Source organism: Alligator mississippiensis, chromosome 10 (assembly GCF_030867095.1).
Source record: "Alligator mississippiensis isolate rAllMis1 chromosome 10, rAllMis1, whole genome shotgun sequence".
Classification (NCBI taxonomy): domain Eukaryota; kingdom Metazoa; phylum Chordata; order Crocodylia; family Alligatoridae; genus Alligator; species Alligator mississippiensis.
The window spans coordinates 14,028,188-14,054,952 of NC_081833.1; the positions used below are offsets into that span (position 1 = coordinate 14,028,188).

The window sequence follows — 26,765 nt, forward strand, 5'->3', positions numbered from 1 at the left end:
AGCTAGGTATGATGCAAGCCATATAGGCTATAGAAATTGGTGGTTCATCCTAGGTGTGGGGTTTTCAGCTTGAACAGCCTTTCAACTGAAAGAAATACCAGCTGGGAGGAAATAGGCCTGTATATTCACAACCCCATGTATTGTTTTTCTTTTTGTGTGCGTTCATGATCAGTGGTCTACATACATCCGTGCAACAGTACGAAAGGAGAGGGGCTTACCAGTCCTCGTGGAGCTTCTCCAGTCTGACTCGGACAAGGTTGTGAGGGCGGTGTCGATTGCACTGAGGAATCTCTCCATGGACCGTCGCAACAAGGATCTCATAGGTACCTGTCAAACATCTCTTGCAGGGCCACAACCCAGGAGACGCACACGGACTTGAGAAATAATTCAGACTCGTGTTGAATATTTGAGGCTGTAGTTTATTTTACATACAGCCCCCATAAGGATAAGAGGCCAACATATGCACTGAGTGAAGAATCACCATCTACAAATTTAATTTCAGTCCATCTAATTTTTGTTCTTGCAGATGACATGGCTTAATGGGAATGAAACTTTACTTTGTAGCAGATACTGGAATACATTACAGAAGTAACACTGACTTTTGGATTTGTTACTCTTTTCTCCTTTGTTCTGTCAGTGAACTGTTTCATGTCTCCCCATTATGGGATTCTCTGTGCTTCTGTGCCGGCCCCTATACCCAGAGGCCAGGCATCCATGCTCTCTCCATTCAAAACCTCTTCCTTAAAACTTAGTTGCTCTGTGACACTTGCCAGCAATAATCCAGCTTGGCTAAAATGCACCCATGTCTTCATTAAATTGAAATCACAAAGGCTCAGTTCCACATTAAACTTTTCCTCTGAGCCTTCTGGTGTGTTTCCAGCAATTTGTATGATTGGTTTCAGCTGTAACCTTGTTGGGCAAGGAAATGTTCCTGCGGCATGCAGAGCTGAAAACACAGCTGATGCCTCATAAATAACAATCTTCAATTCCTACCTTAAATGCACCCAGATTTCTTACCTCTAAACTAGTTGTGGTTTATGTTGCTACCAAATGGTGCAAACATGCACCAGGGAATCATAAACCCAAGACTGAGGTTTCTTGTCGATGCTGTATAGAGTGAAGGCTGAATGTACTCTGGAGGGAAGGTTGTTACCTTTTTCAGGGGAAGGTTAATAGATGCATGGCTGCACCTCTCACCCCAGCAGGCCTGTTACAAGGCTAAGTTGAATAAATGGTATGTGTGCACATTAGCATTAACATTCGGTATTAGCAGCAGTTGCTGAATGCTTTTAGCCTCAGGCACAGCAAGGCATGATATATGTTGGCCATGAAGTTCTCAGCAAAGGTTGGAAACTTTTTTTCCCTGTTATCTTTAGCATCCATTGTGCTGCATGACATTGCTTTGGCTATTAATTCTCAAGCACTTTGTCATAATTAATGATAAATACACTATTAACTTACAGTCTTAGGATCCAAGAAACTGATGCTGAAAGCTCTTTGGACTGTGCAAAGGATGCAGACTGGGATGCAGTGTTTATTGCGTCTGCCTAATGATGTCTCCTCCCCTTATCTAGGTAGTTATGCCATGGGTGAGCTGGTAAGAAATTTGCCTAGTAGGCAGCAGAGATCTGCTAAAAACCTGGAAGAGGATACAGTGGTTGCAGTCTTGAATACCATCCATGAAATCATTACTGACAGTTCAGAAAATGCAAGGTCCCTGATCCAGACCCAGGGCATTCAGAAGCTAGTAACAATCAGCAAATCAAGGTAGGTTCCAACTGAAAACAATATACAGAAAACCCACTGTGAACAGCGACGTTTTGCTTTGTGATGGTGTCCAACCATCTTGACCTTTCAGCTCTGTAACCAGAGTCCTAAAAATGTTTAATAAAAACAAATCCTACAGCAGTGCCTGTAACAGGTTTACTGGACCCCAGAGATAAGCTCAATAGAATATAATGTTCTCTCATTGTAGGATGCAATCTCTCTTGGCCTGGTGTGTCTTAGCATTGCGTCTGCATTTATCAGACATCATTTGCAGTGAAACCATGACCTTTATTTGCAGAGTGGGAGACCTTCATCCAGTGGTAATATTCCATTTCTGGAATGCAAGTGATAAAACTTTATTACTTTTAAATAAAATGTTTCATGAGGGTAGTAATCATTCTGCCTAATAGCTTGGAGGTGATAATTTAAAGTAACACTTTTGCATCATGGTACTTTGTCAAAAAAACTCTTGATAGCTTTGAGAAGAGCTGCCTCCTTTATTTCCAGGAAGCAGAAATGAGTGTATATATAAATGATTTTATCAGACTTTTGAGAACATACCTGAAGGTTACTTTATTCTTCTGCATTGTTTTTTGCAAGTAAGAATCAGCCAGCACCTTGGCACTGTATTGCTTTATGTAGCAGTCTGGTACTTACTTGTAAAGAATAAATGAAAAATGTTTTTCAGGTAAGAATTAGTTAGGTTTATTCTTTCATCCATGTTGCTCTTAAGCATATGGTTTAAACCACGTGTTGACTCAACTGAGTTTGTTACGGAGCACATGTACAACTGGGCCAAAGATGTTGAAGATGACTCTAAGACACTGAGAGATTGTTTTCCAGAGATGCTTCACACTTGCTTGCTGTTAGGGCTTGGGTGCTCAACTTTTCTGTCTTGACCTAAATAAAGGCTTAATACAAAAAGTGGAATTCACCAAGCAGAAGATCTGTGTACTATGTCTGCATGCTAATGCAAAGGAAAATCTCACGTCTGCATAATTCACAACTTCTTTTGTTCATGCCGGTGGCTTTTTATATGAACAGATGTGTTTTCATATATGCACTAGATGGACCCTTATTAGACAAGTTTGACCCCAAAATATATTCTTTGAGCAGCTATCTTAATTCTTTATGGGAAATGATAGGTCTGCTGGAATGTTTAGGATTTTAGCTTACAGGGTCAGTTTGTGAACTTCTAATCTTTGAGGGTTTAATTTTGTCTCGTAAATCAGCCAGTCCCCCCGGGAGACAAAGGCAGCATCTCATGTTCTTCAGATGGTCTGGAGCTACAAAGAACTACGAAGCGTTCTTCAGAAAGATGGGTGGAACAAATCCCATTTCCAGGTAAAGATGCAGAGTCCTAGAGTCCAAGTCAGTGTTCAGAGAAAGCTCCGTGAGATATGTTATCTTTCCCTCAGTGTGCAGGCCTAACTCCTTACTATGTCGGGGGCAGAGTTTGACAGAGAAGTTTCTGGTTTTAGGTGATAATTGTTTTTTTAATGAGGTCATAAATATACTTATTGTTGCATGCCTAAAATTAACGGCATCTGTCCTTCATGCTTTGGGACCTTGCAACGTTAGACGTAACCCTCTACAAGCATACATTGCATTGTTGATCACTGGTTACCAGGCATACACTTCATATGGCAGCTGCCTGTTCTGTTTATGAAGATGCCTCTGGTTTCTTTGTCTGAAAAGCAATGGCTGTCACTTTGCACCTGCAAATGCAGCTACTTGCTTGCCCAGTTAAATGACAAGGAAAGGAGAAGCCATCAGTAGCACTGTAGTGGAATGGACAATACTCAGAAGCTAAACTTGTTCTCAGTGGTGGCAGATGACAGAACAAGGAGCGATGGCCACAAGTTGCAGCAAGAGAAGTTTAGGTTGGATATTAGGAAAAACTTTCTTACTAGGAGGGTGGTGAAGCACTGGAACGGGTTACCAGAGAGGTGGTGGAATCCCCATCCTTGGAGGTTTTTAAGACCTGGCTAGACAAACCTGGCTGGAATTATCTAGTTGGGGCTGATCCTGCTTTGAGGAGGGGGTTGGACTAGATGACCTCCTGAGGTACCTTCCAACCCTAATTTTCTATGATTCTAATCCTTAATTGGGTTGTGATTGAAGATCCATGAATCAGCAGCAGATGGAACAGGAACGGGGTTCCAGAACATGATTCTGAAGCGGTGTTTTGCTTGGTTGTTAATTGGATCTGTCAATCGCTCTGTTTGCAGCAACCACAGCAGCGTCTTACTCTGGTGGTTTGTCTTTTAGACTGTTTCTGCAACACCAAAGGGATCCAAAGGTACTTCTGGCAAGTCTGGCTATGATGACAGCACTCTGCCATTAGTGGATAAAAGCCAAGGTCAGTGCTGGTCTTTCGTATGAGTTGTAATGATTCTCCCTCCCCAGGCTGTTTTGCTATTCTGTAATAGTAGTGTTGTGGGGCTGGGATCAAAATAACAATTTGTTTGTTTCTATGGTGCCTTTCATCCAAAGATCCCAAAGCTATCAACTTTATAAACTACATAGACATGGAATCTGTCATGAAATACCTGATAGCTGTGTAGTTCAGGATAAAAAGCTCAGTTGCAAACTTATAGGGAGATTTAAAGTAGGCGTGATGTCAGACTTTCTGACTTTGAGGGTAGTTAAGCATTGGAACAGGCTGCCTAAAGAAGTTGTGAAATCTCCATCCTTGGAAACTTTTAAAAGCAGGTTATGCAGACACTTGGCCGGGATGGTTTAATCAGGGATGATCCTGCCTTGAGCAGGAGGCTGGACTAGATGATCTTATGAGGTCCCTTCCAGCCCTACTCCCCTGTGATCCTACCCAATTGGAATTTAGCCCAGGAGACTAACAACCTTGCACTTGTGATATAAATGTGGTATGTTTAATAAGCACAAGTCATTAGATCTTGTACATCTCCTGCTGAAGAAATCACCTTCACCGCTCCAGTGCAGTTGAAACGCTGGTTCAGTACTGAGTTTGAAAAAAAGTCTTCACTGAGTCACCAGCACTGTATCCTCTGTCACTTGAGTTGTCCTTGGAGGGCTCTTATCCAAGTACTGGCTCAGACTCATCTGTGCGTAGGTGGTCAGATCTGACAGAACCACTCCCAAGGTGTTCTGGCTGCAGGCCGTGGTCAGTTCTGTGTTCACCTCCTTTGTCTTGTATTGTTCATCATGTTGGAGATAGGAACCAATATGAAAATTATCCTCTCAAAACCCTGTATGTCCTCCTGATTGCTCCTCTCTCTGGGCAGAGGAGAGAATCTCATTCCATTTTGGCCAGATATAAAAATAAACTACAGAAAACTTATCCCAGTCCAGAGCAGACACGATGCTGCTGGAATAGGGGAATGTCCCAGTATGTGTCACGGCACCGTAGCACAAGGCATGTGAGCTTGAGTGCTCCTTGCAGCAGAACCTTCCTTCCTGAATGATCAGAATTTAAATGTTGTTTCATTATAGCCTCTTGCATTCAGTAAGTTATGGGCTCCCCTCTTTCCTCTGGCCCTGTGATTAATCCAAGCCTGCTCTGCATTCCTCCCAGCAAGCACAGTACAAATAGTTTTGATGCTTCTGTTTTGTAGATAACGAGAAGGCTGGAAGTCGTGATATGATACCTATGGATGAACTTGGTCCAGGTAAATGCAGTCATGGATCGACCCTCTGTCTGCTTCAATAGAGCATACTGTCACTCATGAGAAAGTTCAGCTCTTTCTCTGGAAGATATTCTTTCAAGTGGATAAAGCTGACATTTAAAAGCAGAACGTTTCCTTCCAAAAGATCAATCGTCTGTTTTTCTTAAACATGAGTGTATTGTGCACGCACAGGTTTCTCCACTACTTGAGCCAGAGAATGCAAATACACTGGTATTTCCAGCTCTTTCACATCTTGGCAAAGCCAGGAATAAAACCCAATCCCCCTGACTTCCAGCCCCATTTCCTTATATGCTAGCCCAACACAATTTTCTGTACAAGCACTACAGCCTTGTATAGAATGTCACCAATTGCATCCTGTAGTGAGACATCCAAAAGTCCTGAGATTTACAGAATGTATTTTTTCTTAAAAGCGGGACACTAATTTGCTGACTTTAAATCCATGTGAATATCACACTTTGACTGATAATGAAACATCAACGTTAACTCCACCTGCAAGAAATGAGAAGAAAGGAATAGTTTATTTTTAAGTTTCTTTACTTTTCCTTTCTAGTTTCACTCTTTCCCCAGTGCTGACAGTGAGTTTGTCACTTCGCAGCTTGGATTGGGTCCTTCAAAGGACAAGAAAAGAAAGATTTTTTTTTCTTTAAGTAGGACGATAGTAAAATTCCCCCCAGAGGGACGGGACGGGTGCCAGACTACAGCTTAATAACGAGTGGCCACAGTCTTCAAAGAACTTGAGATGTTTCCTCCTGCCCCAGTGGGAATTTTGCCTGGGTGTAGTATTACACATTTAGCCCTGTATGAATGCACATTAAAAATTAGGAGAACAAATAAACCCTGTTCCTCCTGGCATGTTAAAAAAAACCTAGCCCATGAGGAAGCAATGACTTCTCATCTTTATGCTTCAGCTCTGCTGAATATAAAGGGCATCTTTCAAGAGCCAAACAAAGCAGCTTAATTTTCCCCCCTACAAGGAAGGTACAGGAGCAGGTTTCTTTCAGCAGACTTCTCCAGGGTCTCTTGTGGATTTGAAACCTGCAAAGACCAAAGGAGACCGAGATGCTGCAGACCAAACATAACCCGTTCAATCCATCTCAGTAATGCAGGCATCCATGTATAACATGCATTTATAACTGGACAGCCAATTGCTTTGCTTGTAGCACCCAGTGCTGTAGAGAGGGATTTTACCAGTACTTTGAAACCCTCCACCCTGATACTGGTAAACACACCAGGAACTCCCACACCAGTATCTGAAGTGACAGATTTCTTTTAAACCTCATGAATTATACAACCCTTGCATGCAAGCATATGAAGTTGTAAGGGTGAAGAGGTAGATAAATTTAAACCAGATGGGTGGTTCAGGCATTGCACTATTTTTCAGATGTGGAACAGCAGCAGGAGAAACTCATGTTATTTAGGAAAGAAGCAAAGCTGAATCTGTGAGACATGATCTCTCCCCAGATGATGATAGACTTCCTGGCATGGATGTCAGAACGATTTGATTCAGGTACTAAGGCTCTGGTGGAGAGGAAGAATAATTAAAAGCCTCAGGTGCTTCCTTGTCATCATGAATTTGAAAGAAAGCAGGGATTTAAACCCTGTGACTCCTGACCTTCCCCTGGAACAAGAATAGTTATAGGTTTTTCTGTTCACATACATACCTGAGGCAAGAGTCCTCAAGATGAAGGCTGCAGTGCTTGTATGGAAAGCTGTGTTGGGCTAGCATATAAGGAAATGGGGCTGGAAGTCAGGAGGACTGGGTTTTATTCCTGGCTCTGCCATTGAATTACTGTTAACCAATCTGTACCTCCATTTCCTAGCTGTATACTAGGACTAACACGTACCTGTTCCTTTGCAGTGCTTTGAGATTGATAAGTGAAAGACTCTGCCAGTAAAAGAAGGATCTGCTTCAATTTATCCAGCTGCAAATCTTTGTACTGACACATCTGTGCATTTGATGTCTTACTAGCTGTGATTGTACCTGCAAAAATGGCAATATGATTGAGCCCCTGCTGAAAAGCAAGCTTGTCCACAACATTAGAATAACAGAAAGATATCACCTTTCATGTCCTCTGCTGACAACATCTCAGCTGGCATGAACAAACTGTCCGTATGTACTTATTTAAGGGAAGACAGAAATGTTTGTCTTCACCATGGAAGAAAATAATATCAAAGAACATCACACAACAGGATAGCTATGTACTAACTAGTCTAGCAGTGAGAAACCCAGATCTGTAGCCACAGGATTGTAATAAACTGTTCAGAGAAAAATATTAATCACAGCTTAGTGTATTTTAGGGGTTATTGGAATGGCGGAGGGCGAACTGGAAGTTGGTGGGCAGTGTCAGAAGTGTTTCTTGCCTGTCAGGTTCTGTTTTCAAATCTTTGCGCTACCAATAGAAAACTAGGGCATTTATACATGTGCTCCGGGAATGGGGGGAAGGCACTTTAACTAGATTAGCTCCAAGAGCCGATCTAATTAAAGCACCCAGAGCATCTTGTGTATCAGCGCCCCCACGCTGAAAAATGACAGCGGGGTCACTTTAACTAAAGCTTGTCGAATGAGCTTTAGTTAGAGCACCCCGCCACTAGTTTTCAGTGCGGGGCCATCAATACATGAGACACTGGAGTCAGCTGGAGCACGGTAATCACCACACTCCAGCAGACTTAATGAATTGAGTCTGGTCCGCCGTGCTGTAATTACAATGCATCGGAACAGCCTCACTGCTCGTGTATAGGCGGCCCTAGGGTCTCAGGTACAGGCTTTCCAGATTTCTGCTCTTGGATATTTTTAAATCAGCAAAGGCCAACAGCTCAGGCATTCTTATATCTCCCCGTGACTACCCTGAAAAGGTCAACTGACAGGGAGCGCGCTAACAGGTTTGGTCTGCTGCACTCCATGAAAATGGCATAACAAGTGACTGTTGGACTCGCCTTTCCTCAGGCTCTTCCAGCCAAAGTCCTAATAGTTTATACATTCCTAAGGGCTTTTCTACAGGGGGACCTGTTCAAGAAAAGCCATTTTGATTAACTCTATCCTCTAATTCTCCTTCTACCATGGCAGACATCGGGAGTGTTTCAGAGCCATCGTGTATTCTTCTCCAGAGTTTTCTCCATTAAACCCAGCTCCATGATACCCTGCTGTATCATGTCTGTGTATGCCACGCTTATTCATCTAATTGGTCTCTGGGTCAGCCTGATCTTGGTTGTGTTTGTCATCTGCTGTGTCTTCACCATGATCTTTTCAGTTGTAGCCAATCCTGAAATGTGATTTCTCCTTTCAAATTCATTTGTCTTAAAATTGTTCCACTTTACACCTATCGTCTTTCAGAGACCTCTCCCCTGTGCTACCTGTGGGCTATTGATATCTCTTTCATGTAATGATGCTGCTTTGAGTCCATAAATAATACTATTAATAGATGAGCTTGTTAAATTTGCCCTTTGATACTAAATATAACGCTTTGATCAGTACGTAATTTCATCGGCTAATGCTCATCTCTTTTTTAACTTTATCATTTGATAGAACCATCCTGATCAAGTTTTCCAAGTATCCAGCTTATTCTACAGCTTCACTATTGCTGCCTTCCCACACTTTATCTATTGTGTTTTTTTCAAGATGCAACTGCTTTGTCACCTTGGCATTTAATGTAAGGCCAAGTTGAATGTATTAGTTTTGCAAGGTAGGGAAGAGCATCATTATTCATTCAGACATGTCTGCCAGTTGTGCAATGTCATCTGCACAAGCTAAAGGGCTTACCTCTAGATCATCGGATGTCTCCCTCCAACTATTGTGTTCTTAATACCCTGTTTCAGAACATGATGAATATTACCAGTGCTTCTAGAACCCCCTACCTTACACCAAACTTTAACTCAAACCTGTTACTTAATTTTCCATCAACTTTTACTGCATTGTCAGAATCCTTGTATATAACTTTTAGAAATGCCATTACCCTAGCTGAATGTCATATCATTTTGCTACCTTCCATAATGCTTCCCTTCAAGCTGATTCAAATGCCTCTGTCACGTCAGTGGAAAAAAACCCCCAAACATCTTTAAATCTCCTTTCTTATTTTTTTCATTAATCACCGGAGCTTAGATCTCTGATCCATACAGTGTCAGGCTGGTTTGAAGCCAGCATTGTTCCTTATTCACTACTTCCCACAAAAATGGCTTAATCTATTGACAGTTAACATTATCATGATTTTTCTCCATACTTGAAGTAAGTTTGTATCTCTAATTATTCTGATTGGTAAGATTTCCTTTTCTGAAAGTTAATACCACTGGTGTCTGTGACTGGTCATGTGGTATTTCCCATATGCCCCATACCCTCTTGTATATTTTTTTCTGATGTCTTGTTGGCCCTTTTCCTGACAACTTTTAACAACTCATCCCCTGTGTAGTCTATACCTGCAGCTCTCCTCTTTTTAATTTCTTCCCTGCTCTTTCCATTTTTTTCTTCTGATTTTAAGTCAGTGCTGATATCAATCTACCCTGCAAGCTCCCCTGACATATTGCATGTTAAAAATGCTTGAATCAGGAGGGCACCTTGGGTTTAATGCACAGTCAAAATACCGTGTTTTCGCACATATAACTCACATCTTTGCCCTCCAAAACCAGCTGGAGAAAATAGGGATGTGCATTATATCTGAAGAAAAGGGCTCCCCATAGGTCCAGAAATTTTCAAGGGGGAGCAGTGGCTGTATTAATTAATGTGGCTCTGGAACACTGCTACCCCTCCCTTCCTTTTGGGACCTTCCAAAAATAGGGTGTGCATCTATTTGGGGGATGTGTTATATGCAAGAAAATACGGTACTCCTTACAGGTTTCCCCCACTCCTTCAGTATTTGTTGTCAGTTTACCTGTAGCCTTTTTTTCCTGCTTGTATTTTTGGCCACAGCATGTTTCCAGACAACTTCACTTTTGGTGTATTGTCTTCATAAGTTGCTTTCTTGATGCATTCTTTAATTGACCTTCCAAAGCTTTTGCTTATCCCATCTTCATAATTTCTTTATGGCTATGCTTAATGCCTCTAATTCATCCACTTTGCCCGCAGTGTTGACTTGTTCACAGTCTTCCTGTTATGCTCTTGTTTCATTGATTTCATCAGATATCAATCCAGGCCTGTCAAGCCCAACAAATGGAAATGGTCACTGATTTCAGGTAACAGCTGAACATATTACATGTATTGTGAATTGGAGTGTTAGGACTCTGTTTGCTCCAGGCCAGACTCAGCTGTTAGCCAAGGAGTCAAGGAAATTGCACATTGCTGTCCATGTACGCCGTGCACAAGAAAGGTGATAGTTGGAAATTATACTTTTTTTTTTTTTTTTTTTTTTACTCTGAAGCATAAGGATGGGATTGCTATAGTAAGCACACAGTTTACCTCGGTGAGACAGTGTCTGGGCAGGTTGTCACAGCAAGATTTACTACTGCCTACAGGAAGTCTTGTATAACTGTGACCATCAATAAATGGGGAAAGAAGGACAAGCTTTATCCTCAGTTAGATGGCATTATAGACAAGGTTCTGGGTTATAGTGTCATTTTGACAATGAGAAAGCTGATTGCAAAGTTCGGATGTGAATGTGGAAGCCAAATGAGTAATATTGGCCCACGTGCAGAGCCTGGTTCTCTCACAAGGGCATGTCCAGTTTTACATAGATTTCACCAGGGGGTCTAGGCAGGAACCAGGTTGGCTGCGCTGTCATCCATTAAAAGTAGAGTCAATGTTGACTGCTAAAGGCTATAAACGTATTGCGTGTGGATGTGATAATGACCTGCTTCAAGGAAAGAATTTATGTCCAAGAAAAAGATGAGAGCAATTGGTGTACAAGCTGAATTTGATAAGGGAAGTGGGGACATGCAAGGTGATAGTGGAGGGCCTCTCAGGTGCTTAATATGTGGAGGTAAAGCAATCTCACTACAGACAGGGTGAGAAGCATTCAAGAAAGCTATATGTGTCATGAGGGAAGAAGTAATAAGGTGCAAAGAAATAAAGCAAGCTGGATTAGCAGTGAAACAAGAAGACTCGTGTATTCCGAAGTGGATTGAATTAGTCTGGAATAAAATGCTTTTATTCTGAAATAAGAGGGCCCACCTAGGGCGTGACTCAGGAATAGTTACTGGGTTTTAAGTTTACATCCTGCCTTAATCTGAATTCCCTTGCTTGCAAAAACAAGCCCTAAGACACACTTCAGGTTCCTTCTCAGGAATTAAGTTGGATTTTTAGAATTAAACGGGAAACAGGGAGAGATCCAGATTTGCAAATTCCATCATATTGCCTTCTGCCCAGTAAGGTCTTACTTTGCTGGTACAGCCTCCTGCAAAATATTTATTTTATTTTAGTGACTCAAGCCACAAACTTCCTAGCCCAGTCTGCCCTTGCTTAATACCAGCCCAGCAGAGTGTAAGGTAACTAGCAGCACACAATCCAATAACACCGACGTGTGTGGCACCGTTAGCAGGCAGACCACATCGTGCTGAGGGTGACGGTAGGAGTTGCAAAATGCCTCCTGGCTTAGATATGAAAACCAAGTTCTTGGGGTTTTTTATCACTCAAGATTCCTGGAACTTTGCTCAATGTTAGGTTTGCTGAGTTGGTGAGTAAGCAGTGGTTAAGGCTATTTAAAATGAACACTGTGTCTCCAGTTGCTTGCGGTGATATTCTTTGCCTCCTGATCTGTGCTGCTATGAAGCGTTAAAGAGTTGGCGCGCAGCTCTTCAATGCTGGTTGCATTTCAGGGCCAGGCATAAGCTTCCCTTTCTGTGTTAGTTTGTTTCTAAAGTGCTTTGGGATCATTCCTGGCGAAAGGCAATACACAAATCTGCATGTACTATTTTATGCAAATGTAAATTAAATGAGTCATTTTTAAAAGGAAATGGATGTTGCTTAGTTGACATTGGGATTTGACTTTTTGCCGGGCAGCCTGCTTTTATCATCATTTAACTGCGTAGCTGTTCATGCCTTTGAGTCCCAAAGGAATGATAAAGTCTTAATGTCAGCATATGATTTACCAGCAAGTATATTTGAGTGTAATTTGGAAGTGAAAGATGTATTGTACACGCCATCAGAAATGTTGACTGGGTGGAGAGTCTGTGTCTGCAATTTATTTTTTGGTCTTACTGGGACAGTCAGGAATGTTAGATATCTTCATTGTCAACAAATAGCTGGGAGTAGAGAAGCTAAGCTGTATATAGCAGTAGGTCTCAAGCTACGACTATATCCATAACCGTGATGCACAATTTCAGTCATTTTCATCAGCGTCATTACGGATTCTCTCCTTGATGTTATATTCTCTTCATAACTATATGGACCACCTCAAAAGCCTTTTGCCAGGCCCAGGCGTGTTTTGATCTACTGTGCCAAATATGAAGACTTAGGTTGTCTTGTGAACTTACTGGATTGCACCCTTCCCACCCTTTTTGAAGGCCACCGCTGTGCAGAACATACATGGTACAGGTCACTCGGTTTGTCTCGCTTTTCATGCTGTTTGCTTAGAATGGCTCATTTTCTATATTGCCACAAAAAGAAAGCTTTACTGACTGATCCATCTTTAGAGAACTTCTTGTATAGAGGCAAGAAGCTGAGAGACGAGATCTTCTGGCGCTTTCTGTAAAAAATCTTTTTTTGTGGAGTTCAGAGAAGATGGTTTGACAGGAAGTAAAACCAATAATGATACCTTAATTACCTGGAGAGAGACAAAAGCTTTACTATAGCCCATAAATATGACTGCTGCTTGATCCAGATTACAATGCTGTCAAAGTTGGAAGGAAGATCTATTTGTCACTGATAACAACAGAAACTTGATGCATCAGGAAAACAAATTAATATTTGCAACCCCTGATGATTATTTGGTGTCAGGCAGGTTCTGAAATAATTAAAATGTTTCTTTGGAAAGCCCTCCCCAACCCTCTTTCTGTCTTAAATACTGAATTCATCTTGCTGCTCAATTGCCAAGGAGAAAAATCACCAGAAGGCGCCACTTTGTAATGAGAGGCAAGCCCAGCACCGCAGGGTTTGCTTCCAGATCCGCAGCTCTACCAGCCCCTTTTCTTCACAGCTCCAAAGGGGACTTTTTCTAAATTATTGTCATGTCTTGCTTGTAGTCAAGTTCAGAAAGAGTGGGAACGTGTTTCACACCCCCCAGCGTATGAACACAGCCAATTAATCAAGTCACCAAGCTAAAAACATAAGATTTTTCTCTGGATTTGGAACTTGTTAGCTACAGGGTGTGAAATAGCTTGTTCCTTTCCTTGGGCAGGCTACTACTGAACTGCAGCAGACCAGAATGAAAACAGTGCTTCTTGTTAATGCAGGACCAGTCCTTGATATTGATGTGCTATTAGAAAATGGAGTTATTTTTTTCAGGGAAGCTGGTACAAATAAAGTTTCAGGGCCACAGCCCACATTGAATACCCCCCCCCTCCAATGTTTTGGTTTTGATGACTTGTGTTTCTGATCTGCAAAGTTTATTGCTGTTGGGATTGCTGTTGTCTGACTGCCATGTCATTCCTCCCCAGATGGCTACTCTACCATCGACCACCGGGACAAAGAGCGCAAGTACAAGACCAGTGATAATGTTGGGGACGCATCAGAGAAAGAACCTTTAAAAGTAAGCTGCCAGCTTATTCCCAAAGCCAGCTGGTGCCACAAGCTAGGAGGCCCAGCATATGCTGCAAAGAAAATGCATGTTACAAGTGCTCAGCAAGGGGCTGTAAAGGATTTTATAAGATGTAAAAGCTCCATTTCCTAACCCATCACCAACCAGCTTTCAATGAAAAACAACTGTTCCTTTCCCATAAGGAAGCAACTGCAGATGTTGATTTTATAGACAAATATGTGCTCAAATGGTTTATGCAGTTTTGAAACAGAATTATTTGCGTTATCACTTTCAGTTCCTGCATCTAGTCACAGTCCCCAGCCCTAACACATACAGCGACGCAGGAGACTTTGTTCTGAGAATAGTGACTTCAAGCAGTTACACGCCTTTATGCTTTTCATGGCAAGAAGCAAATGAAAGCTTGCATGTCTATGGAAAACCTGTGACGTACAGTATATATTTTCCCATTGTTTAGTCCATAGTCATCCAGTAGATATGGACCAAGGACATGTGTGCACACACATACATCCATGTGTGCTTCTTTTCATCAAATTTTCAACACTCCTCCTTCCAGCCTGTTTCTGATTGAAAAACCATATCTGATGGATCTCCCCCTTCTCTTTCCATCGTAGGCATTAGGTTGGGCACAGCAAGCTGTGTACAAGTCTGGTTTGATTTGTTCCATGCAATTTTTCTTGTATTCATGGATAGTTTTAGCTAAGTTTTGATAAGCAGCTGCTTTGTGCTCCCAATAGTACAATGGCTCATTGCTTTTTCCCTCCCTCAAAAAGAAAAAAACAACCTCTCATGCACTCTCTCCTGGGTCTGTCATCACTAGGAAAAACCAGACACGATGAAATGAGTTTGTGACAAGGATCCTTGTTGTTGGCTTTCAGTAAGTTGACACTGGTACCCTCAATGCTGGTGAGCCTGGAGCATCTACAGGGAAACCTCAAAGTGTTTTGTGACAGCACTGAAAATTCAAATGATTTGTGTTCAGTGGCCAGGCACTTGAAAAGGAAAGGCTCTTTGCAATTAGTGAGATGCAGAGTAATGGCACATAGAAATAAGACTTAGAAAGAAATCCTATTGAGGCAATAGGACATTCTTCTGCCCATGGCCTGTCTGTATTAGAGTCTGAGCACAAATAGTCGGGATTAAACAATTCCCAGCAACCCCTGCCTTTTTCCCAGGTTGTTCAAAATGGATGACGGCTGCAATCCGTAGGCTTTTTTTTAACACTGCTTATTCCTGCTTTTCAGTTTCAAGGCTCTATTAAGGCTCTTGTCAGAAGCTTCTCATTTGGCAACCTCATTAATATAATCCATTCTTGTGTGATAACCCCACAGTGCCAAATCCGACTTCCTTACTGTTTCATTAGCGGGCCCAGAGCGAATCAGAGTCTTGAGTCATACGGCTGCAGTGTGACGGAGGAAAAACACTGACTTCTTTACCTGGGGTGTGCGCCAAGCCTCCACTCTTATTTCAACGTGACCTTCCATTATCTGGTACTGCAAATGGGTGAAGATTATGGCTGTGGATGGATTAGGAGACCTTGGCGACCCTTAAAGCTGGACCACAAGAGAACAGCCATTGTTGTTTGAAGCTAGCTCTGTGTACGATTCGTTTTCTAACCCTGCCCCCGTGGTACCATGTATAATGGAATTTGACAGTAATCACCTTTTGGTCTGCCCCTGTAAAATGCTAATTATATTAATGCTTTTACAGGCCATAGTACAGATGGAGGGGAAACAATCTCTGGTTGCTCTCACCTTTCCCCGTGAATGTGGTCAGTGCTCCTTTGTGTTGTTTTTCACCTCTGTACTTCCCGATGACCTGCACAGCCCTGATCAGACTGGGAGACTTTTAGCTTAAGTGCTGAGGAGCAATTCATTTCATATAATTTAAGGCTTATATTTCTAAAGTGCTTGGTTAGCTCTGACTGTCACTAATGGGAGTTGGGCTTTTAATCGTGACTTTGCACTTTGGAAATATCATGCAACTAACCCAAATCACCCCAGTCATGTTTGGAGGTGTTGAGAGGTGGCCATGCCTGACCCTGACATAATGGCATACGCCTCTCTGAATCTACCCATCCGCTGTGGCCAAGGCTCCCTAAAGGAGGTGGCTGCAGGGAGTAGGGGGCTCTTTGCTCAGAGCTAACAGAAAACACTTCTCTCTGAAGAAAGTTGGCAGGTGGGTAATTACTAATTACCCACCTGCCACTTAGGCTAGCCAGGAGGGGAGAGAATTAACAGATGGTTATCACTTCTTCATCCTACACAGAGGCAGCCAAACTCAGCCCGCAGAGTTGTGCAGTGCAGCCCAGGGCTGCCGTCGTGTCTCTCAAAGAGTGAAGTGCAACCCGCAGAGACGAGCGATTCCAATAAGCCGTGCTCCGTCGTGATCAGAAAGCCCTGTCTTCTCCTCCGGCTATGCCTCCGCCCTACTGAAGAGGGAGGACAGGCCAAATTCAGTCTTTTCTAGCCCCCTGAGGAGCTGCCCTGAGGCTTCTGGCATGTTGTCAAAGCAGCCCTTGGTGTTGGGCAAAGTGTAGGCAGGCAGTGTCCTGTCAGATGTGCGTGCCGATTTCTAGCTTGTGAACCATCCAGGAACCGTGGCTCTGAGCTGCAAGACTGGCTAAGACGTGTGAAAAATGATGGCAATGAAGTGTGACACGTGGCTGTCCTGGAGCTAGCGAATGCTTCTGTCAGTGCCTGTGGAGCAGCACGCCTTGGCCGAATTTGTTTCTTTCTCTGTCCACTAATTCTTCCTCGCGATCTTTTGAGCTGACTGATTGATTGGTTGGTTGGTTTGTTTGTTTGTTTGTTTGATTGATTGATTAATCCGCTCTGTTTTGCCTTTAACTCCTCACCCTGTTTGCTGCAGAATGACACAAATAGGAAAAACATTAACAGGAGTAACAGGGCTTCGGTGAATCTGGTGGATGCCCGTGACATTAAACCCCAGCCTGTTGACTCCTGGGTCTAATTTGCATGCATGGTAGGTCCTTTTAATGGTAATTGGTGCTAGTGATTAACTTGTCTCATTGTGCATGATCTGAATTGCTATGGAATCTCTCCAAGGCTAACGGCTAACTAGTTCCTTTTAGGCAAACGAAAATGCATTAGAATAAGGGTGGTGTTTGTTTCACAGCGTGCTTATAATGAAACACAATAAAATGCTGCCATTTGATTAAATAATAACCTGTCAAATAACCAGACAGCGAATTAATATCCTGAACGATGGGCTGTCATCTGAAATGTGAAGGATCTGTGCTATTAGGCCATGGGAATGAAGCTGAATAGCATTTTCCTGGATGATCTAAAACGTCTCCAACTGTTTCTCCTCCATTCCCCGCGTGCGTACCCCTCCACCCTCCCCCAGTGAATCATCATGAGCTTTTAGCCTGAGACCCAAGGCAAAGCACATCCTGACTATTTCTGGCTCTCCCCTGAGGCTCCTGGGAATTGCATGGCCCTGCCTGTGTGCAGGCAGGCCGGTGGCTGTGCACGCAGTAATTCCTCCAAGGGGAGGACCTCATTCACTCAACTAAAAGTAGAGCCACACTTCCCACCTCCAGCTCCTCCTCTTCCTCCGCAGCTCAAGAAAGCTGTTTTGTCCCCTTGTTTGTCTTCTTCCTGTGTCAACTTCCTTGAAAACATGCCCACCTTTCTCCCTTGTGCTGCTGCTAATGCCTCCTGCTGCTGTGCTGGACCCAGTCTGTCACCCGTCAGATGTAGCGTTGTATGTAGAGCTGCAGAGAGTGCTGCTGGCTGTGCTGAAAGAAGGATCTTTAAGGACTGTGATGGATATACCATGTGCTTCTCCTATCAAATGCTGGAGAGCCCAGCCCGTTAAGGCCTGATTTCCAGACATGCTGAGCACCTGCTTTCCCAGGTCCAGCATTGCAGACATTATTCCACCTGGAAATTATATTCATCAGCAGGGAGGAAACCCCAGTCCAGAGAAAGAGGCATTAGGAGGCGGATTAAGATTATTGGGGCCCCAGGCAAAAACAAAATTGTGGGCCCCCTTTAGAGAAGCACTGACAGATCCAAAGTTGCATATCGGATTGGCACCAATAAAAGGAAAGTTAACATTATTGGCTATTGGCTATTTTTGGCAGCTGTAGCCAATTAATGTCACCAATAAATGCCATGTGCATGCAGCCAGAACTACGGCAGGGCGCTTGGAGAGCAGCATCTAGCCGGTAAATCTGTGGGGGGAAATAGAGGCCCCCACGGTGAGGAAGCGAGGGAGTGGGGCAGGGGCAGGTGTTGCCCAGCCAGGGTGGTGCATGGGACCCCAGGGCTGGAAGTGGGATGGAAGAGGGCAGGTTGGGAGGGAGGTTGGCTTCCCACTGCTGTGCACATCCCTGGGGGAGCATGTGACCCCACAGATATGTGGGCAGGGGGAGGGTGGGCTGCCTGCTATGGGCTCAGGGCCAGGGGCTGCGCTGGCCTCTTCCTGGTGGGAGGGCTGAGCTTAGAGTGGACTCACCTGTACAGGGCAGGTGCTGGGAGGGGTGGCTATGCGGGGGCTACAGGGAATTTTGGGGTGGCAATACCCCCCCCCCCCAGCTGCCCTAGCACCGCTCTTGCTAGCGGCACTTCTCTACAGGGGGATTGGGGAGCTATAGCCACCCAAAATTCCCCATAGCTCCCCCATAGCTACCCCTCCCAGCACCACCATCGTGTACCCCGAACCCAGCCCTGGTCCAGCCCCCCTGCCAGGAAGAGCCTGGCAGAGCCCCTGACCCTGAGCCCACAGCGGGTAGCCCGCCTTCATCCCACGCACAAATCCAGGGGGGCACGTGCCCCTCATGCCTCCCCAAGGGGTGCGCACAGTAGCAGGGAGCTCCAGCATAGCTGATAGAGCAACTCGGTAACACCAATAACCCCCAGTGACAATGTGCGCCTCTGCATGTCACAGCTTCCTGGTGACTCTTTTAGCAGGGAGCTTTGGAGTCTGGAGCTTTGAAGCCTCAAATTTAGGCTCACGTTGTTCCTCTTCTGAGACCTGAAACGGGTGGGGAAAGGCAATCTCTGACTTGCCGTTAAATGGGCATCAGGGAACCGAATGCTGCAGCATCCTCCAAAGCCGCTCCCAGCCCTTTGCCTCTGCTACACCGGTCCTGAGGAGTGACACCGTTCCTGTGGGCCAGCCTTGCCCATGCTAGAAGGAGCTGCACTGTGACCATCGCGGTTCCTCACTTGACTTGAGCCCAGCTCCCTCAAGGTGAAAGGCCAGAGCATAAAACCACTCCACCTCCTTGGGTCCTCCGAGGCCAGCAGTTTTGGATGGTGGCACTTCCCCACATGGCACATTAGGCATCCTCCGGCCTTACGCAAAAGAAGTTCCCGTTGCAAAGGTGAAAATCGCCCCTGCATAGGGAAGACACACGGCTCCTGGTGTTTGTGCATCTTGTGCGCTGCACTGAAAATCCACCCCACCTCGCTGCTGAGTGAGTGAAGCTCAGGGAGCACTAGTGTTGCTGTTGAATATTCAGTATTTCTGTCGCAGTAGTCCTCCAGCCAGGCTGTCTTGCGGGGCTTCATGTTGTACTAGGAAATCACAATCTCTTGCTCCAAATGCCTGAGATTTAAGCCCTTGACCAGGCCTAGTAGTTCCATGTGTTCCCGCAAAGGAGAGAAGGTATTGGTGTGGGGGGTGGCTGTTTTTAATTAAATGTTCCTTTTTTCCCCAGTGCCTCCCCATTAAGGATCTCTGGCATTGGATGGGCCTTTGTAGCTTCCAAGCCTTGTGTTGCCTTTGTTCATACTCCTGTGCTGGAGCTTGCAGACACGGGTGTATTAAATTCACCTATTAATCAGCTCTGCCTTTATTTTGCAGGGCTAGAGTCCAACAACCTTTTTTTTTTAATCGAGGGGAAAAATATTTGAACCAACACAGAGGATCTCATATATCACCACTGCCATTCAGATTCAGAGGGCGCTGCACCATTGAACACTCTGCAGATTCTAGGAGGGTGTGGGGAGAAAACGCAGCCGACTGCCATCAGCCAACCCTGGAGCACCATGCCTTACAGCAAGACAATTTGCTCTTTTAAAACTCAGTTATATTCCCATCAGACATAGCCGCCCCCTGCCCCCACCTCCCGCCCCCTCGAAGACGACAGACAAATAATCCAAGCTTACGTCTAACTGGTTAGGTTCTCAGATGACTCTTGATGGTGGTGCTGAGCATGAGAAGAGAAGGTCACGCGATGGGGAAAAGGATGACTTTGCAAGTGAAAGAGGAACTGCAGAATATCTGAAATCTCTCTTAGGTGTAGCCGTGAAGACAATAGCACTTTTCTTTTGGGGTTTTTTGTTTTTGAACTGTGAATTTAAATTTTTAAAAATTTTATTTAGGGGTTTTTGACTAATATTGAGGTCGTGTTCTGTTTTTTTGTTTTTTCCACAAGAAGTACAGGAATGTGGAGTTGGGTTTGTTGGATTTTAATGAAAGAGAAAAATAAAACAGAAACTATTAAATGCTGGTTGAATGAACTGGAGAGAAAATGATGCAAGCTGTATAATCTGCTATTAGACTAAGCGATATCACACTGTGCTATATTGTCATTATTATCTGGTGTACAATACTTCTGCCTTTTGAACTCTGCAATGGCTCTGTTTTTACTTCCACATATGTAAACAGTTCATTGAAGTTTTCACTGTCCCTAATTCAGAAAACTATGCTAAGAAATGGAGCTGGCTGACTGTTTATCTTTTCTGTTCCTGATGTTCACAGTAAGGAGTTTTTATTTTTAAGTGTATCAATGTTGGGTTAACGGTGATTGAATCCTTAATATCATTTCTTTGCCATAGCTGGAAACACTTGGGAGAGAAACGGAAGCTTGTTTCCTCATTTAGGGAGGTGAAATGGGAACACGCTGGAAGCTTTAGATGGTTTCTTCCTTTATATTTTAATAACAGACATGATTGCTATGGGGTCCATGTTTGGTTTTGGCTGTAGATCTTGAAGAGTACTACAAAGGGAACTGTATTTTTTCCCAGAAAAAATCATCACCATCATGGTTTTGTACTATTTGTTTCATTTTGAGGTTGTGCTCATGTCGGTCAGGGTGACACTCAACTGGCTGCAGAGAGTCTGCTTCAAGGCAGCTAGTAGGCCGGTGGGCTGTCTGCATTGGGGAGACTGTTCACCCGACAAGGACTCATTTTGCATGTTCGGTATCTGGTGATGCAGTGTGCTAAATGCAAATCTTTGGCCTCCTTGGGTTGCTGATCCAGGGAGGGTGACAGAGGACAACGGGAATCTACTCTCTCTTTCAAGTAGTGGTGGGCGCTTTCTGCTTCGTTTGTTGAGTTCCTGTTGTTGGTCGGTTGCTACGTTTACTCTGACAAGCTCCTAAAGCCAGTGTGACTGGAAAGCACATTTTTGAATCAAGCAAACTTAATTTGGGGTTTTCAGTGCCTGCTGTTTCCTTTGTAATTTAAAAATGAAAAAAGAATAAAAAAACAAAACAAACCAAAAAAAAAAAAAGAACAACCCCCCCCCAGACATAAAACCCTAAAAATATTACTGTAATAGTAAGCGTCTAAATTTTTTGTAAAAAAAAAAAAATTTAAAAAACGAAAAAAAAGCAAGCGTCAAGAGCTTTGTATCTTCTTGAGTATAATAAAATTTGACATGAATACATATATATAAATAAATAAATATATATAAATATATATATATTGTTGTGCAGAGGATAGGTTGCCAAAACCATGTAAAGTAGTTTGCAGGAGAAAGAAGCATTTCTGTTGATTCAGGGAAAGACCGATGCCAGAAGCTGTCAGCAGTTAAAATGACCCGTACGTGAATTTTTCCCCCGACTCCCCATCGTCAACCTACGTATGGGAGGGTGACTCCTGGGTCCTGAGGGCAGCGAAGTTGCTGGGAGCAAAGTCAGATTGCAGTGACTGGTTACTTTTACCTTCATGAGAGTCATGTTGGGCCAAAGATGCTTAGCAGGTCTGGGGAAGCAAAGTGAGAGTCATCTGTAACTCTTTGGATTGGAACTGGGGACTCATTTTTCCACACCGAGGCATAAAGTGTGGCGAGTGAAACCAGATACCTAGTTTTACTGTATATTCTAACAATGGTGCTCTTTTCATACTTGTCCTGCCGATAAGCGGAGACTCTTTTAACACGGCTGTTAGGCAGAAGAGTTTTCTACACTTTTGTTTATGTACTTGGTGTATTGTTTTTGTATATCAAAGGATTTTTTTAAACACTTTCTCCAGCAGTTAGCAACAGAACCTGCTTTGTAGCTTATTAGCGCTGCGTAAGGGAGGGTCGACAGAGGGGCCCTGCGATCTGCAAGTCCCAGGTTGCTTCTATCACGGTATTTACCAAAGGAGTCTGAGCAGGAGATCATTGAAAAGCATAAGCTGACTCTTTTAAGCTTTTCTGATAAGACTTTACAGCATCTAATCGTACCGTAATCCAAGAGCCAGCAAGAGGGGAGCAGAGAATATGGCATGAGAGCCACGGCTGCAGGGACTGGGCCAGGGGAGGGACCCAGAGGCCATTAAACTCGCATGAACTCCTACCCAGACCAAGTCCCAAAGTGAAACAGCCACACGCTACGGGGACATTCAGCCTCGAGATCAGAAGCCAAGTTGGGCAGCTGGCCTTTTCTCTCAATGATGGGCCAAATGAAAACCACTGCGGGGCCTTTGAGAAGCAGAGTTAGCCCCCAAAAGGTCCTTTCTGTTGCCATCAGACCCACCCCCGTAGATGAGAAGAGATGAGACCAGCTTCTGAGAACCATTAGCACAGGTTGCTCTTTCCTTTTGTCTCCTGTTTGTTTCCAAAGTCACTGCCACGGCTGCCCAAAGGGGAAACGTCAGCTGGGAGTGGCAGGACTGCTCACGGGCGTCACGTGGCTTGTCCACGCTTGGCATAGCAAAGCTTCACTCGGGACATGCAGCAATAACAAGAACTGACCGGTGTAAATTGCATTTTTGTCCCCAAGCCGTTCCTTAGACAACTGAGTGCGGAGGCAGGTCCTAGGGCTGAATCGCATGCACTCCCACCAGCCAGAGGCCGAGTCAGAGGGACTCTTGTTCTGCCCTGTCATCACCTTGGACCAGGGCCGCACAGAACAGGCAATGCCCATTGCAGCGACTGGCTCACCAGGCCAGGTCGCAGGGACATTTACTCACAGAAATGTACTGGGGCAGGCTAGATTTTTGGCAGCTGTGGCTGGCCAGTAAGTCCCTACAGTACTGGCCCTGTCAGAACGTGTGTCCTTATGACTCTCGCTGTTCCCCGCCAAGTATGGACGGGCCACACTTGAGAAGTGATGGGATGCGGATGAAAACAGCAGTTGATGTTTTAGTTGGGTTTGCATGGAAAGGAGGGTATGTGATTACATAGCAGCATGTGCAAGAAACAGGCCTGACGTCAAGCAAATCTAGTGTCCCCGGTGTAGGTATTTGGTTCCTCCGGGGCTCGTGATGGAGTGCGCAGCCTCTCGCTGCCTTCCCACCCATTCCAGCCTCCGGCAGCGTGGCCCGTGGAGGGCATCGGGCCAGAGAGAGGTGTGAGGGGTTGAAAAGGCACCACAGGTTACAGCGGGGAGTGTGTATGGAGCAGCAAGCAGAATACTGGATGCAGGTTTCTTGCTGAGCAAAAGCAGGAGGGAGCCCTTCTGCCCAAGCAAAGGCTGTGATAATGTGGGGTATGTCCTGAGTCTCCAAGGTGGGGAGGGGACAAGAGACCACAGAGTTGGTCACCGAGCACTGCTGGAGCTGCCATGGCCTGGGGTTGTAGTTTTGCCCGCTGCATGTTTGAGCAGTGGCTGTAGGGAGCCAAAAGGTTGCTGCACTCACAGGCTCCTGTCCCCGGGTCTGGCTGCCTGTGCTCAGTGCAGGATCCAGGAGGGGTGGGCAAAGGCAAGGCTCTGAGCTGTTTTTCTGGTGTGCTGTTCCTGAAGCGGCTAGCCATGTGTGAGTCCAGCCCTGGCTGCCAGGATTTGGATCATTTCCAGGACTGCTGTTGCTGACACTGGCTGGAACAGTCCCTTGGGGCAACTTTTCCAGCTGTAGGTTCATGGAGCACATTGTGTTGCAGACACACCACTTGCTTGCCCCAGCTCTGCTTCGTCTACCCAGGGATACTGCTTCCAGCATGTGGCATAGACCTAGCTGCGCTGTCTTTCGGCTACCCATGGATCCCCCCAATGCTTCTCAAAGCAACTGTGTGTCTCCTTAGCGCTGTTGAAGCAACATGAAAGGGCCTGGTTTGGCGCCAGGACAGGGAGACGCATGAAAGCCGTGGTGTGCACGTTTGCTTCCACCAATGTAGTCAGCTCCTGCCAGTGCTGATGAGAAAGGTGAAGTGTGGCATGCAAAGTACTTTTTCATCCTGCTGCAACTCCTGGAGCTTTAGGACGAAGTTAGCCCCTTTCATTAGTTACTTGCAGCTTATTGTGTGGTTTTGGCTCAGCTACCAATGAAAGATGAGCGCATTATAAAACCCTAGATAGAGTAGGCAAAGCTTCCAGGGCCAGTGGATGTACTAATGAGAGCTGGTTCTAATACCTTCTGTCTGTAAAACTGCTCATGTCCTCACTCTTTCTGTGAAAACCATAACGTGCCAATATCTTGAGCCCATACTTTTTTGTGCATTGGGGGTTGGGTCTCTCTCACATACTCCTGACGGTGTTTATATATGTATAGTTTCTGGCAAAGTCTCTTCACTTCGATGCTCCTAAAATCTGGTGTTTCCCTACCTTTCACAGAGGTTGTCTCTGATTACCGGTACAGTAACTAATCTAGTGTATTTAAGGGAAGGTATTATGAACCTTTTTTTTTTCTATCTTAAATTTTCCATTGGGGTAGGATGTTCAGAAGTGCGATCTCACGGTGATGAGGAGGAAGGAGCATCGACTGCAAAGCCTGCCATCCTGGCAGAGGATATCATCGTTAAAAACAACAACAAAACTAGACTAAGAAGCTTACTGGTAATTAGTAGCTAATGTGTTTGTAACTATCATGTGCCTTAAAATTTTCATGGTAGGAAAATGAAAAAAATAATTAAAAAAAACCAACAAAAAACAAATCACCAATGTGTTTTCTGTAATACTACTCAACATTATCTCTGTAGTTTAGACTGGTGGGTTTTTGCATTGTATTTACACTGTACTATAAACTGAAACGTAGAATGGTTTGATTTTAAGAGTTAAGAAGGGAAAAAAAAGGTGGATTATGCTTTTCATAGAACAAAAGTTACCATGACAGAATGTATTATTATAGGAACTTTCTGTAACACAGACAAGTAGACTGCTTGTTAGCAACCAGGTGTGTAGGATAACTAACAATTTGGTGTGTTTTCAATAAATCATGCCTGGAAAGAATACATGTGCCACTGGTTATTTTTGTTTATTACATCAGATGTCCTAAATATTCCCCAGCCTTGTAACAGCATCTACCCCAGACGGGGTTCTTGAAACCTAGCTCAATCCAGCATTGAGTGAGTTAGGAAAAGGCCTGTGGCAGTGAAGACAATTGCAGTACATGCTTTAATGTGCTACAGCTACAAACCGGGAGGCAGAGGCCACCTGCTGCAGCAGAAAAGCATGTAATGGCTTGAGTGTAGCTCACGGTTTCATGCAGATACAAGGCTGTTTCTATGGGAAGGAAGGTCTGTTTGAAGGACTGCACATTTGAACTGGCAAGGATTTAACTTCCTGATGGCTTTCCCATTCGTGAGATAATGGACCTTTCCCAGCTTATGCTGACTCAACCTTTATACTTCACATGTCTGTAAAATGCATGTGAATGTGTATGAATGTGTGCACAGTGTTTATTTACTTATTTACACACACACACTCATGCGCACACACAGATAACTGAGGTCTCATAAATTTGCTGGAGCGAGACACAAGCTTTTGGTGAAAGCTTCATTTACCCTTTTGCTTTGCTGCTGCGTTGGAGGCTGATCTAGCCCAGATGTTGAAAAGATAAATTGGATGCTACAGATTATGGCCAACCACTGACAATCCAGAGCAACACCCTTGGGGGCTGACTCTCCCCAACAAGTTCATCAGTGTTGATACGATCAACAGGCAGACTGATGTGCCATTGCACTTGCTGACCTTCACTACTCAAGCAAAACAAGAGTCCAGCAAAAATCTGTCAGAGTAATAGCGCGCAGCAGGGTTCTGGCAATGAGTGGAGATGGAGTTGTCTCCAGGAGTTAAACACTAAATATTACTACTTGTCAGAGACCAGACATCTAATGCGTGTTCAAACTTCATTGTACATTGCGCATGTTACTGTCTTGAGGGTCCAAAAGCCTTTAGCTGTGGATGTTTGCTAATAGCAGCAGTGGGGAATTTATTTTCAAATGTCTAGATCACAGATGTCCAGAAGGCATCCCCGAAAATTATGTAAAATCACCAACTGTTCTTGTCTACGCAGAAGGAAGCATCTGGTTCTGCGAGTCATGTGGTGAGGGGCAGGATTCAGTTCAGACTGACTCTTCAGAGGTAGCTCTAGCTTTCCACTGCAGTGATTAATCTGAGATTTGTTTGTTCTCTGGATGCATTAATGCAGCAATAAATAGTAGGTACGGCAGGTAAGACATTGAGCCCAGACAAACATGTTGTTTCTACAGGTGACCTTTTATGGCTGTCAGAGTAATTTCATTTCCAGCTCATCACAGCTGGGGAAAATTTGAAGAGCCGAGGCCCAGAGGTGAAAGGTTAACTTGGGAA

The 26,765-nt window shown here is 44.3% G+C and overlaps 1 protein-coding gene across 13 annotated transcripts in view; it reads left to right on the forward strand.

Annotated features, from left to right (window-relative positions):
* ARVCF (ARVCF delta catenin family member) overlaps positions 1–25,403 on the forward strand; it is a 447,669-nt gene extending 422,266 nt beyond the window's left edge. For 9 of the 13 annotated variants that reach the window (XM_059713468.1, XM_019486607.2, XM_019486608.2 and 6 more), the window contains 7 exons: positions 173–323; positions 1,575–1,767; positions 3,000–3,111; positions 4,039–4,129; positions 5,361–5,414; positions 13,950–14,041; positions 16,316–16,912. In XM_059713468.1, coding sequence (XP_059569451.1) covers positions 173–323; positions 1,575–1,767; positions 3,000–3,111; positions 4,039–4,129; positions 5,361–5,414; positions 13,950–14,041; positions 16,316–16,516 — 894 coding nt within the window. In that variant the 3' untranslated portion in view covers positions 16,517–16,912. The other 4 variants (XM_019486611.2, XM_019486612.2, XM_019486615.2 and 1 more) reach the window with 3 other exon arrangements.
* The last annotated feature ends 1,362 nt before the right edge of the window (positions 25,404–26,765 follow it).